Here is a 14,831-nt window from a genome sequence, read left to right on the forward strand (position 1 = left end):
TATGAACAAAAGTGAATGATTACCATATAGAAACTTTATTAGAAAAATTGGGAATTCTCAAACTTACTTTGTTTTCATCACTTTTGTTATCAATCACACTGCCTTCTGCAATATTGCTAAAGAAGGAATGATTAAGAAGGCTTTTTGCAGTCCATCGTTCCTGCTCATTGACCTTAAGGCATCGCTGAAGAAAGTCTCTAAGATCACCATTCACAGAGGATGGTATATTTGGCACAATCTGTGAAAGTGCAGTGTTGTATAGTTCTTTAAATATAGACATGAAAATGTATATTCAATAATTTACTGACTGCCTCATCATTCACAAAACTTAATAATTTAGAACAGTGATCCTAAATCTACCTGTTTGACCCTCTCTCCAAGCAGAAGAGAGAGTATAATGAAACCCAGCCGGTACACATCTCCCTTCTTCCCTCCACGTCCAAGGGAGAGTGGGTAGGCTGATGGCATATCTGCTTCATAAAACTCCGACACTACTTCAGTTATCCTTTTCTCTATTCCATAATCAGCTACTCTAACCTGCTGGCACCTCATATCTAAAAATATGCAAGAATCTCTGAGATCTCTATGTACAACATTATTTTGGTGCAAATAATTCAAAGCCTGTAAAGTTCCTTCTGTGATATGCCTAATGAGGGGCATATTGTTTAGGGGTATTTTGCAGTCAATATAGTACTTAACTGAAAGTCCATGAACATATTCCTGTAACAGGCACAACTGTATCCCTTCATTATGACGATTGCTAACTTTGATTCCCAAGTAATGGATCAGGTTGGTATGTGACAATCGTAGCAGGGAAGTCATTTCTTTTTCTACAACACTTAATTTTGCTAATAACTCTTCAAATTGATTCTCCTGAGCAAATTTCACACGACTTCCTTTCCTTCCACTTCTTTTTGGTTTGAAATTCCACTCATAAACAACACATTTTTCTAGTGAGCCTTTCTCCTGTGCCTCCAGGATGCAGCAGTTCTGAGTCACGCGGGTCCCTAGGCAGCCAATAAGGACCACTACACGCTCCTGCTTCCCTGTGACACTAAAGTGAATGACTTGTTCTCCTGAGCCACTTTCACTACTACATTCTGACACTGAGCGACCTTTCATTCTGAAAGAGAAAATATTTACAATTAATTTTCTAATTTTGCCAGTCAAAAGAAAATATTTGTATCTTATCTGTCCAACTCTGCCACTTTACAAAATGTTCACAGTATGGTAGTTAAAAAAATTCTTACCAGTTTTGAAAACTATAAAAATATTTTCACTAAAAATCCCACCTTTTCTTTTTGCATCACTTTTTTTTTATAGCAAACATATAAACAGTATCTGCATATGATGTCTAATACAGATCATTAGTCAAATATTACAACATACCGCCTATTTGATGGAGTTTCACTGAAGTCACTAGTGTAAGGCCGGTCACTCCCTTTATCAACGATAAATGAAGGTTGAAATTTACGCTCTCGCCTCTGCCTTTCTTCTTCCTTCAATTCCTCCTTTTTCCTGTTAACATGAATTCACATTTTATTTTGTTTTGAATCTGATTAATAAATATCAACCATTCAGGAGTCAAAAGTGAAATAAGGAATATCTAGTGAAGAGAAGAAAGAAAAGAGGGTTGGAAGTCATTTCAACTTTGGGCAGAACCTGGATGGAAAAAAATTTACCTTATTGAGTAGTCATGATGATGTCATGTAATCGAGTAAAAATAATTTTCATATTCAATATTTTTCAAACCATGTCAATAGCAAACCAATGAGGTTTAAAGTTTTATTCACATAAGTGCCTTCTGGGGTAAAACCTTATCAACTGTTCAACCTTCCCAAGTTTTATGTTATCCAAATTTTGCAATCCTCAAGTTTTCCACTTGTTCCTAGATTTTTATCATCCCAGCTTTCACATATTATCACCCTGAGTTTCACACTGCTTTTACAAGTATCAGTTACCTCTACTTACTAATGTTGTTATGCATGTACTACATACAGCAAATCTCACCTACCCCATCAATGTTAGACCTGTACTCCCCCCCCCCCTCCCCCATCTCTCTCTCTCTCTCTCTCTCTCTCTTATGTAAAAGTAAGAACAATCCTGAGGATTGTTAAATAGAATGAAGCTGATTGTAAATTAAAATGGAATCATATGAGTGAGAAAGGATGAAGCAAAAATTTCACTGGGCAAATGAGAAGAGAGTGAGATATTATTCCCTTTATTCTTATCTCTGACAGATAAAGAGGAGAGGTGACATAAAGGGAGAATTGAAACAAGATAATAGAAGTGAGAGGGAAGGAAAAGGGAAGAAAGGGAAATAACCCAGACAGAAATTTGTACTTTCTTGTAAGAAAAATATAAAAATGCATCCAGTTGAAGCCACAGGATAACAAACTGTCAGTAGTTATGTGTACATAACAAAGTCAAGTCTGTTGTAACAATTCTGGTGATGAAGCTTAAAAATAATTCTAGTGATGTATTGCATATCACATCTGAAGCCTTAAATCTTCATTATCATCATATATATATATATATATATATATATATATATATATATATATATATATATATATATATATATATATATATATATATATATATATATATTTTTTTTTTTTTTTTTTTATTATCAATTGTGAACAGAGAAGGTAAAACAAAAATACATTTGGGAGAAAGATCAATGATACTAAGTACGTGGATGAATAATAAAAAAAAAAATCCATTTCTTTGTTGTAACAATACACATCTGATTTACCCACCTTGCAACCTCCTCTTGCATTGTGCTACGATGTGCCTCTTCTTGTAATTCTCTTTGCCTCTGAATTTCCTCTTCGGCTTTCTGATCAGCCCTTCTTCGAGACTCTTGTTCTGCCACCATCTCATCATAAATACTGTCAGTATAAGGCCTTGCATGTTCACTTAAGTAATTCTGAAGACAAGAAAAAAAATTCCTGAAAAACTAAATTCAGAAGCAAAGATAGGAAATAGGAGACCTATATTAAAGTTTATAAGCGGTGGAATGCATGAGGGAAAGTGAATGTTAGGTGTGAGCAGGGCTGAAATGGAGAGTGGTACCATGTTGTCTGTTTGTCACACGCATTTGTTGCAAAGAATTCCATGAAGGTGATAACTCTGAAAGAAGTCTTCATTTACACTACTGATGTTCTTGAATGTTCTCGTTCTCATACTCTTCTCTCATCCAGCACTCAGTCTTTCATTCTCAATGAAGTTCATACTGTTGCACCCATCACATTCATCATGCCAAAATATATGATGAATATACAGAGAAGCACAATACTGAACAAAAATCTAAAATACCATATAACAATCAAGTTTCTCAAGTAAGGACACGTAAAAAACATCCACGACAGAGGACCAGAGTTTATTTTTCAACAACGTTTCACTGAGTCTTTCGGCATCATTAGGTTAACTAAAAAAATATAAAAAAATTTGAGTTAAATGACAAGATATATGTCTAAAATATGAACATAGTAAAAAATGAATTAATTTGACATTTATGAGAAAAATTTTTTTTATCTAACGGTGGGTCTTTACGTAGTGGAGCTGTGAGGTGAGTGAGAAGAAAAGGAAAGGAAGGTCTCGACAAAAACTTTTATGAAACCAAAAATGAGATGTGAACGAAGCTAGAGAATAGTTAAAGAGTGGGAAGCAGTTTGGTTATTTAGTTCAGGTTTTAGTTTCTGAATAAATAAAGATCCAAGAATTTTGGTGTCGCTTGGGTAATTAGCTTTTATTAATATTTCAAAGTTGTCATCTGTTAATTTATGTCGTAAATCTAGACAATGTGAGCGAATAGGGGAAAAATCAAGTTTCTTCTTTGTGTCTTTATTACCTGAGTATGTTGACAAAGCTCCAGCATAACAACCATTCCACTTTCTGCAAATTCATAAACCTTCTTTTGAAGCTGATTGTATAATTCTTCTCCCTCCTTATCAGAAAGCCCACTAAATGACTCAATATGGACAGAGGCAGCTCTGCAATGGTAAAATTAACATGTAATAAATCATATTAAGTACTCTTGTTTCATGTGATAAAAAAAAAACACTGCAAATTGATTGAGTCTTAATACTATGATTTCCTCATATAGCTCTAGAAGAGGAATTGAGGATAACAATAAAGATTGAAGGATCCTACCACTGCCGAAGGAGTAAATCTAGATTACCAGCAGACAAAAGTATTATCATAAAAGAAGAATTGCAAATACCAATACAACAGTGTCAAAAATTCATATATCAGACTCTTTCAGATGTTCAGACAAATATTTCATACAGATAATAATACCCACCCACTTACATAGAAGTGCAGTAAAACAGCCCATGACAAAAGCCATGTATTGTACTACCATCACATAATCATGACATAATAAAGATTTGCAAACATATCAGACAAGGGTTCCCTAATTGATCCACTATAAAGTAGATTTACTGCAAGATTATACACAATCCTTTTTTGATGATGCAGTATATGCTTAAAACCTGCTATCTTTATCAAATCTTACAAACAAGTACGTCAGAAGTCTATGTCAAAATTATAGCTCCATATTAAGTGTCTTATAATAGTATTCTAAATTGTTTTTCTTCTGAAAATTTCAGTTATTTAAATATTCCAAACAGCTAAACACAAAGTACCTGATGTCCCTCAATACTATGTCTATCCCAACCCAACCTCTTTAGGGGAAACTAGCTGCTGCAACTGCTAATGGTAATGACAATAATGACAATCATAATAATAGTACTTTTATTAAAGCTAATGTTTATATTTATAATACAGAAATTGCTACTGATGATAAAAAAAAAAAAATTGCAAAGGTTTAAATATGAAATTTTTCACTATTGGAGATCCATGCTGTGAAGTGGCAACAAGGCCTGTTAAATAAACAGGACCACAATGCATTACCTATACCAACTGAAAGGTCCTTGAAATTTAATACAGCCTATTTGTTTTTATAAAAGTTATTTCAAAGTATTATCCATGCATGATAAACCGTGATTGTAAGAAAATGAATTAGATTTTTTATGTCTCAATATAACAGATGATATGGGGACAGGGATCTGTCATTATATCCAAATGGATACATTGAACGGATTCATTATACCCACCACTGTCCCGCTCCTGTGGCACGCCACGTGGAGTTCCTGTGATAACATGTTATGGGACGATGCCCTCGCTATAACGGACGAAAATCCATTACAACGAGGGTTTGACCGGTCAGATATTTTGTCTCTTATATCCAATATCCATCATATCGAGATCCATTATATAAAGGGTTTACTGTATTCACATGCAAACAAACTTATAGTAAAATAGCTTAGTGGATACATCAGGAGAAAGATGACAAAAAGACTTACTTGTTAGGGTAGCCTTCACCTGTGATTATCCTCAGGACAACCTTAACATGGGCATGGAGTGTGCCCCCTTGTGAGTGGTGTGGGCCTAAAGTGATGCGCACTTCTGGGGGTCTGGCCACTTTCCATACATCTTGTTCTCGTAGATCAGAAAATTCTTCACAATATGCACTCTGGTGATGATTATCATAATAAGCAACAAAATTTCTGTGACTGATGATTACAAATTAACTTTATATTTCAATCATTAGATTAAACATCAAATTATCTCATAATAGAACAAAAAGAAAAAAATCAACAAATAGATTTTAATCCAATTAAAAAGGTTAGTTCACGTGAAGACAAAAAACACTAATCATCCCTTATCAGGAAGGATACTAACTCTCATGATCTCCACCTCACCCTCCACCACTTCTAGCATGGAGTCTTCCATATTGTTGCTCTTCATCTACCTTGACAAGACCTCATCTTGTCCATGCTCTCTAGAGCACTCTACTTTCACCAAAAAGTACCTAATTCATATCACCATTCCTGCAATATAAACTTCAATAAATCGATTAATCCTGTTCTTATCTTAATGTACATTTGTGACAGCAATATTTTTAGTTGTATCATAACAATGATATTGATAAAATACAATTACCCCCTAGGTTATGTTCTTAATCTATTGCATGAATCAGGCACAATGCAAGCTGGATCTTTACTTCCCATTAAAATCAATGGGAAACTAATTAATCTGTTCAAAGCAAAAAAAATAAATTAACAAAAAATTGTGATTATTATTTTTTTGAGTGGAGGACTAATGAAAATACTAGACAAAAATATGCAACCATATGGGTACATGATTGCGTATCTATGGCAAAAAAAAGAATGGTGTTTATGTGGGTCAAGTAAAGTTAGACAAAAATTTGCTACCATGCTACAATGCCATAGAATCTTTCCCTTTCAAGGCCAAACACAAATCCAACTCTCAGGTTGCCTCTGGCAGTAGTAGAGTGAGGCTGTCTGCACTGTCTTACTCCATGACAGGCCTCTGGATTTACATGACTTGGTTGGTTAGTAGTGCTCCATTTGCCACACCACGTCAAAATCTAAGGAATTAACAAGTGACACAATTGCTCAGATAATTGGTCTAAAGAAAGGAGGCTGGCCATACAATTACCAAAATTTGCAATTTGACTAGCGTGGAGCGAACGAGAGTAAACAAGTACATAAGCAAATTTTGCAAAGGAGTTAGTGATCAAATACCACAGAAGAAACCTCACTCTGGTAGACCAAACAAGATCTCAAATCATGGTGCAAACAAGCTGTACTTGTAGGTGCTGACTCTAATGTTCATTTCACTATGTTTGTAGCACAATTTAAGATCTTGCGAGGTCTACCAGAGTGATGTTTCTTCTGTGGTATTTGATCACTTCATCCTTCACAAAATTTGCTTATGTACCTGTTCACACTTAGAAGTGAGTGAGGTTAGCAAAAATCATATCTCCCACCTTAGGCCCCTTGACCCCCTAGGCATACCAGTCTGAGGAATGTGAATCACTACTGGACCCTACTCACTGCACCATGTTACAGGTTCACCAGATAAGGCAAGCACTGCCAAGGGACTGAACCAAGGACTTTCCATTTGCTGGGCAGACGTGTTACCCATTACATCATGGTTCGTCTCTGGTGACACCTTCCAGACATATTTATTACATAGAATCCAATAAGGTATGCAATGTTGTACAGTATGATAACATAATTCTAAAATCATACCAATGGGAGTATTATAGGACACCATAATTTTATGTGTTGAAATTACTTTTCCAGTACATGAGACTTGATTAAAGATAAGCAAGAATGCTGGAAGTTAACTGTTATGAGACTTAACAAGCGTGAATCTCGATCTCTATCCAAGTATCATAACTGTAACTTGATATTCAATAATGGACGGTAATAATGTCTTAATGAGTAAACATTCAATATGCCCATCTTCATTCCCATATATCAACGTGCCACATCACAAAAATCTTTCAGTCAAGAACTTCTGCCACTAATATCCCCAAATTGCATTGCCAACATGCATGAACCTATTCTGAGAAGTAAGGATAACTGTGTATATCTGCAGGTCATACATGATGCAACATTTTATTTTTAAGGTTGTAGTAAAGGGTATAGTGATGCAGTGTATCCCTTACAAAGATATAAGGCAGAGAAACAGGAAGCCATTATGGTGGACTCATGAGATAGGTAGCCAGATCAGAGAGAAGAAGAGGGCATATAGAGAGTTGCCAAAAAGTGGGGAAGATGTAGATTTGATTAGGTACAGACAGGTCAGAGATGATTTGAGTAAGGTTATAAAAAAAATTAAAAGGCAGGCAGAGATAAAACTAGCTAGAGCTGGGAGTAAAGATCCCAAAAAATTATATAGTTATTACAAGGTCAGTGACAAAAGAAATAAGAATAGGATTGGACCACTCAGAAAAGATGGTGTAGTAGTGGATCAAAATGAAGACATAGTAGAATTATTGAATGAACAATTTTCTTCAGTATTTACTAGGAAAGAATAGGAAATCCTGTTACAAACAGTGCGACGAGTAGTTTAAGAGCTTTAGAAAATATTGATATAAAACCGGGAATTATTAGGAAATTTATTCTTGAACTAGACGATAGGAAAGCTAGTGGTCCTGATGAGCTACATGCCAGAGTACTTAGGGAGGGTGTAGACAGTATTTCTGAAGCACTTAAGTTAATCTTTGAAAGATCACTTAGGTTTGCTGAGATACCTCAGGACTGGAAGTTAGCTAATGTTACTCCAATATTTAAAAAAGGTAGGAAGGATGATGCAAATAATTATAGACCGATCAGTTTAACTAGTATAGTATGTAAGATACTAGAGAAAATCATTAAGGGTAGTATTTGGGAGCATTTAAATGAGAATAGATTAATTAGAGATACCCAACATGGCTTTAGATCAGGGAGGTCCTGTCTTACAAATTTGCTCGATATCTTAGAATATATTACCAAGGAGTTAGATGATGGAAATAGCATAGATGTTATATATCTAGATTTTAGCAAGGCGTTTGATAAGGTACCGCATAGGAGGCTAGTGTACAAATTGAGACTACATGGGATAGGGGTAGGTTAGTTGATTGGATTAGTGAATGGCTTTCTGATAGGAAACAGAGAGTAGTATTAAATGGGGCAATGTCTGAGTGGAAGGAAGTGGTTAGTGGGGTACCCCAAGGATCAGTGCTAGGACCTCTTCTTTTCTTGGTGTACATTAACGATTTAGATATAGGAATTAGTAGCAAAGTATCAAAGTTTGCAGATGATACTAAGATAGCATGTGCAGTACAGGGTGAAAAGGACAATTACAGAATACGAGACCTGGACAGGCTGATAGCATGGGCAGACAGGTGGCAGATGGAGTTTAATTCTAAAAAGTGTCAGGTTATGCATTTAGGTAAAGACAACACAAACTTTAGCTATGAGATGGAGGGATGTTGGCTAGAGGCAGTAGAGGAAGGAAAGGATTTAGGAGTAGTGATAGACAGGACTATGAAATTTTCAAAGCAATGTTTAGAAGCAAGAAATAGGGCAAATAGGATCCTGGGTTTTATAAATAGAAATGTTAGTTATAAAAGTAAGGAAGTGGTGCGTAGCTTATATAATTCCTATGTTAGGCCCCATTTAGAGTATTGCATACAGGCCTGGTCACCCCACTATAGGCAGGATATCAACATGTTAGAAGCAGTTCAGAGAAGAGCAACTAGGATGATACCAGCATTAAAGCGCCTGGAGTATAGAGATAGATTAAAGGAATTAAACATGTTTTCATTTGAGAGGAGATGTATAAGAGGGATATGATAGAGTTATTTAAAATGTTCTCAGATACAAACTACATAGATGTGAGATCTTTCTTTACCTTAGAGGAGGGAAATAGGACTAGAAATCATGGCAGGAAGATTAGAAAGCAAGGCTGCAGGTTAGATATAAGAAAATATTTCTTTAGTCATAGGGTGGTAGACTTCTGGAATGCATTGCCAGAGATGGTTGTAAATAGCACTAGTTTGACAATGTTTAAAAACAGATTAGATAAGCACTTAAATTTATTAGATGTATAATTATATAGTATAGCACTGCATGATAGTTTTTTATAAGAAATTTACTATAGTTAAACAAGACATGATCCCCATGTATGGGGATCACAGATTGTAGAGGAATTCGCTGCAGGACTTAGCCCTGTTAATGGGCCAAATATTTAGAATTCGTATATAATGTATTGTGTACTTGTAAGTGTATCTTTAAGTACTGATGACGAGGTCGCTGTGCGACTGATACCGGATAACCTAGATGGGCCCTGGTGGCCCTTTGTTATCCTATTATTTATGTTATGTTATGTTAACACACACTATAAAAAAAGTCACACACTCCGAGTTGTTGTTAAGTAGGGCTGCTTGGATGAGATCACATGAGCCCTGCTGCCAAACCATCTCTCGCGTAAAGGAAAATTATTGCTCTGGTAGAGTTGTGTACAGTAAGAGGTAAGCAACTACCAAGCAGCTACAGGCGTCTATCTATATGAAAAAGAGTTGTCCATATTTAGTGATAAAGTCCTTTATCTTCTAGTATTGTTTTACGAAGGGAAGGGTCAAATCCCACACACTCCGAGGGCGCTCAGGAGCAACGTTTATCCTAGCGACGGCCACTGCCAAGTTGCCAACACGTGCGGCACTCCAACGGTAAACAATGACGACATCCTATGACAGCCGTACCAACATGATAATAGACAAGAAAGAAAAAACAAATCCAGAAATAACGTACGAAACTTAAGTGGCAATTAATCATTAAAAATAAGAGAAATAACCTTAAAGCGTCTTTTTCAGTTCTGACAAGTGCCAAGGGCTTGGCCATGGTCTACTTCCGCAGGAAATACAGTGATTCTTAACCTGGGGGCTGAAAATAGGTGCTTAGCGACTGGAGAAACCAATCGCAAAGCGACCACCATGTTAAACTGGTCTTGTTCAATCAATTTGTGACTTCATTTACGTTATGACATCACGGAGTAAGCTTTGAAAATGTGGTCTACAGTTGTAGAGAATAAGATGTTGGAGTTCGTGTGGGAAAAAGAACACATCTAGCTTGGATCCCAGAAATGAATCATACTGTAAATGAAAAAAAAAAAAAAAGCTTGCTTTTCCCTCACCAACTCTAACATCTCTACACCAGATCACATCTTCAAAACTTACTCCGTTACGTCACAACGTAAATAAAGTTGTAAATCGACTGAATAAGACCAACATAGTGGTCTTGTTTTGCAACTGGTTTTTCCAGTAGCTAGGCATCGACATTCAGTCGGAAACTCTACCGACTTGAATTTCAGTCGCAAATTGGCACGTATGAATCCGTCTTTAGGATCGCAGATGTGCTCTTTTTTCCTCACCAACTCCAAAAAAATCTTTTCTACATCGACACCACATTTTCAAACCTCGCTCCGTGACCTCACAACGTAAACAAAGTCGCAAAATCGACTGAACAAGACCAACATGTTGGTCTTGTTCAGTCTTGTTGGTGTTTGCACGTAGCCTATGACCCCTCCGAAATCTGGAATATCTTGGAATATCTAATAGTGTTAGCTTGTGTCGATCCACTACATAAAAATGACGTCACTGCTGCCAGCGACAGCCCTACTACAAACGTTGGGGACGCCGTAGTAAAAAAAAAAAAAAAAAAAAAAGCTTTAGTGTGACCACAGCATTATGTCCTTCAGAATTATTGTGTGGTAAGCACACATACACACACACACACACACACACACACACACACACAGTGAGGAAGTGGTGTCAGCAATGAGTGTGCATAGTTTTAAAGAGAAATTGGATAAGTGTAGATATGGAGACGGGACCACACGAGCATAAAGCCCAGGCCCTGTAAAACTACATCTACGTAAATACACACCGCGTAGTGTAGTGGTTAACACGCTCGACTCACAATCGAGAGGGCCGGGTTCGAGTCCCGGCGCGGCGAGGCAAATGGGCAAGCCTCTTAATGTGTAACCCCTGTTCACCTAGCAGTAAATAGGTACGGAATGTAACTCGAGGGGTTGTGGCCTCACTTTCCCGGTGTGTAGAGTGTGTTGTGGTCTCAGTCCTACCCGAAGATCAGTCTATGAGCTCTGAGCTCGCTCCGTAATGTAGGGTGACCACACGTCCCCGATCACGTCCCCGATTTCAGTGACCTGTCCCCGGCTACTGCTGTCCCCGGTTTTCTATAACTGAAAGATCACTTAATACGTTAAAAAAAAAAAAAAAAAACTATTCCTTTTGATTATGATAATTATGTCCTTTTATCATTACTCTTTTAGAATGTCAAGAATAAGGAGAAGGCATTAGTTTCCGTGAAGATGGTGAGGTGTATGGCGGACACATTTTAACAGCTAATGGATGTTCATGATCTCAGATATTTCATCAGGCAGAGATTTTTTTTTCTTTTTTCAACTTGGGTAAATAAGGCGAGAGAAACTTTTGATTGCTGGTTTAGAAATGGTACGGATAGTGTCCCCGTTTTAGTAGTGCAAAATCACTACATGTTTTTACCTCCCTGAACTGAAAATGTCCCCGGAATTTGTCTCAGAAATCCGGTCACCTTACCGTAATGGGGAAGACTGGCTAGGTGACCAGCAGACGACCGTGGTGAACTACACACACACACACACACACACACACACGCAAAGATGTGTTGATACATGGAACAGCTTGAGTGAAGAAGTGGTGTCAGCAATGAGTGTGCATAGTTTTAAAAGAAAAATTGGATTAGGGTAGATATGGAGACTGGGCCACACGAGCGTGCCCAGGCCCTGTAAAACTACAACTAGGTAAATACAACTAGGTAAATACACACACACACACACACACACACACACACGAGTTTGAACTCCTCCTCCCGTAAACAACAAGGTAAATACAACAAGGTAAATACACACACACACACACATAATAAGACCCAGATTGGAATATACAGGAGTTATGTGGACCCTCCATAAAAAGAAACACATAAGGAAGTTGGAGAGACTACAAAAAATGGCTACAAGAATGGTTCCAGAATTTGAAGGGAAGGAAGACATAATTATGAGGAGAGACTAGAAGCTATGGATCTACCAACCCTGGAACAGAGAAGGGAGAGAGGGGATCTGATACAAGATTATAAATTGATTAACGGAATGAATCAAGTGGATAATGAGAAACTGATCCTGAGAGAAGAATATGACATTCGAAGCAAAAGATCGCATAGTTAAAAACTGAGGAAGGGAAGATGTCTGAGAGATGTTAAAAAAATATTATTTCCCGCAAAGATGTGTTGAGACTTGGAACAGTTTGAGTGAGGAAGTGGTGTCAGCAAAGTGTGCACAGCTTTAAAGAAAAATTGGATAAGTGTAGATATGGAGACGGGGCCACACGAGCGAAGAGCCCAGGCCCTGTAAAACTACAACTAGGTAAATACACACACACACACACACACACACACACACACACCTGAGTATTGTAAACACCTGGTGACATTTAGATAAATAGTGATACTGGAAGGGTTGTACATACATACATGTGTTGTCAGCAGACGGGTGGGGTGAGATTCCAGCAGGTCATCCATATCAATGCCATCCCCTTCTCTTTCACTTACTGTAAGCCAAACATGTAACCAAATGGAACTGCAAGTGTAACATTTCATATGTGCCAGTTAAATATGTCAGCAATTGCAGTGGCTTAGTGAGAGATAAATTTCATGGGGTGAAACCTGAAAATGCTGCCCCCAAAAGTAACAAAAGTGAGATTACTCAGATTAAATATAATACACTTAAGTATACATATGTATATTATATTATACATACTACATGAACTTTAAATCAATATTTTGCGCGCCTTCAATTTTGCAAAGTACAATACTATATACTATGTTAATAACCATTATAAAGGTATGGTCTTTAATACCTTAAAAAAAAAAAAAAAAAAAAAAAAAAAATATATATATATATATATATATATATATATATATATATATATATATATATATATATATATATATATATATATATATATATATATATATATATATATATATATATATATATATACAGTGGAGACTCAATACTCGAACTTAATTCATTCCAAATGGCTGTTCGAGTATTAAAAAGTTCGACTATTGATACATATAAATCAGGTAATTCGTTCCAGCCATTGCCAAACTCAAGTTTAGAAAAAAAAAAACTCCAGTTTAATGTTGCAGTCGCTGCTAGCATTGGCGCACAGAAGCAGGGTTAGCCTGTCTTTCATGGGCTTGTGTCCTGGCAAACACTTCTCTTCCTTTGTTATATAGATCATGTTTGGTAGTTTTATTTAAAAAACAGGCTAATTTCATCACAATTAAAGATCTGTTGTGGGCTTAAGTGCTCCTTATCCACTAATTTCTTAAATTCAGGCACAATTACTCAGCGGCAACTCTGTCAGCACTTGTAGGTCGCCGTGCCTCACAACAGAATGAATTCCAGTTCTTTTCTTGAAATTAAAAAACCACCCTTTTCTCGCTTTTAAAATCATCATTGAAGTCGGATGTAGTATCAGAAATAAGATCACAATGCAGCTGCCTAGCCTTCACACATATTATGCCCTCTGGCAAAGAATCACCAGCCATCTGCCTTTGGTTTATCCAATCAACAAGTTTTCTTTTATTCCAGTGCCGCAGGTTGCTTAAATTGCCTTTTCACACCAATAGCCACATCAGCTCTTTTAATGAGGTCTGTCTTCTTCAGTATTGTGGCTACTGTAGATTTAGCCATACAGTACTCAGCTGCAAGATCGGTTATTCTTCCTTTTTTCTCATATCTATCAATAATCTCCTTTTTCCTTTCGATGGTTGTCACTACATTTTTTCTTGTAGGCTTATTCTCACCACAAACAAGCTTCTTCGGTGCCATTGTAAGCTTCTAAATGCAAATAAAAAAAAAAAAATAAAATCCAGAGAGAAAGCCCAGGACATTGTTACGACAGCGAAGGATCAACTGGCTGCAATGGACCGGTGGGCGGTGGGGCACGTGGGGCGGCGGGAAGGATGAAAGCGCAGGACAATGTTATTCTTACAACAGCGAAGGATCAACTGGCTGCGGTGGACCGGTGGGGTGCGTCGGGTGGCGGGAAGGATGAAAGCGCAGGACAATGTTATTCTCACGGCAGCAAAGGATCAAAATGGTTGCGGTGGACCGGTGGGGCGCGTGGGGCGGCGGGAATGATGAGGCCTTTTTTGTTTATAGCCACGTAAACGGACATTCGTCTAATAGGTATTTTTTCGAGTATTAAGTCGACTATTGAAAAGTTTGATTATTTAGACGTTTGAGTATTGAGTCTCCACTGTATTCATATAAAAATATGGTGATCTTATGTGCTCCATACCTTTCAAAACCCACTGATTCCTCATTGAACACAAAAT

At 37.1% G+C, this 14,831-nt stretch overlaps 1 protein-coding gene across 5 annotated transcripts in view; it reads right to left on the reverse strand.

Annotated features, from left to right (window-relative positions):
* The window catches only part of LOC123515891 (eIF-2-alpha kinase GCN2-like), a 48,692-nt gene extending 38,553 nt beyond the window's left edge, over positions 1-10,139 (reverse strand). The window contains exons 1-8 of one of the 5 annotated variants that reach the window (XM_045274775.1): positions 9,995-10,102; positions 5,752-5,900; positions 5,373-5,542; positions 3,857-3,998; positions 2,763-2,932; positions 1,390-1,518; positions 361-1,123; positions 68-238 (exon numbers count right to left, since the gene is read on the reverse strand). In XM_045274775.1, coding sequence (XP_045130710.1) covers positions 68-238; positions 361-1,123; positions 1,390-1,518; positions 2,763-2,932; positions 3,857-3,998; positions 5,373-5,542; positions 5,752-5,817 — 1,611 coding nt within the window. In that variant the 5' untranslated portion in view covers positions 5,818-5,900; positions 9,995-10,102. Of the gene's footprint in view, positions 1-67; positions 239-360; positions 1,124-1,389; positions 1,519-2,762; positions 2,933-3,856; positions 3,999-5,372; positions 5,543-5,751; positions 7,606-9,994 lie in introns of those variants that run through there. The other 4 variants (XM_045274778.1, XM_045274777.1, XM_045274780.1 and 1 more) reach the window with 4 other exon arrangements.
* Between the last annotated feature and the right edge of the window lie 4,692 nt (positions 10,140-14,831).

Source organism: Portunus trituberculatus, chromosome 40 (genome assembly GCF_017591435.1).
Source record: "Portunus trituberculatus isolate SZX2019 chromosome 40, ASM1759143v1, whole genome shotgun sequence".
NCBI lineage: Eukaryota > Metazoa > Arthropoda > Malacostraca > Decapoda > Portunidae > Portunus > Portunus trituberculatus.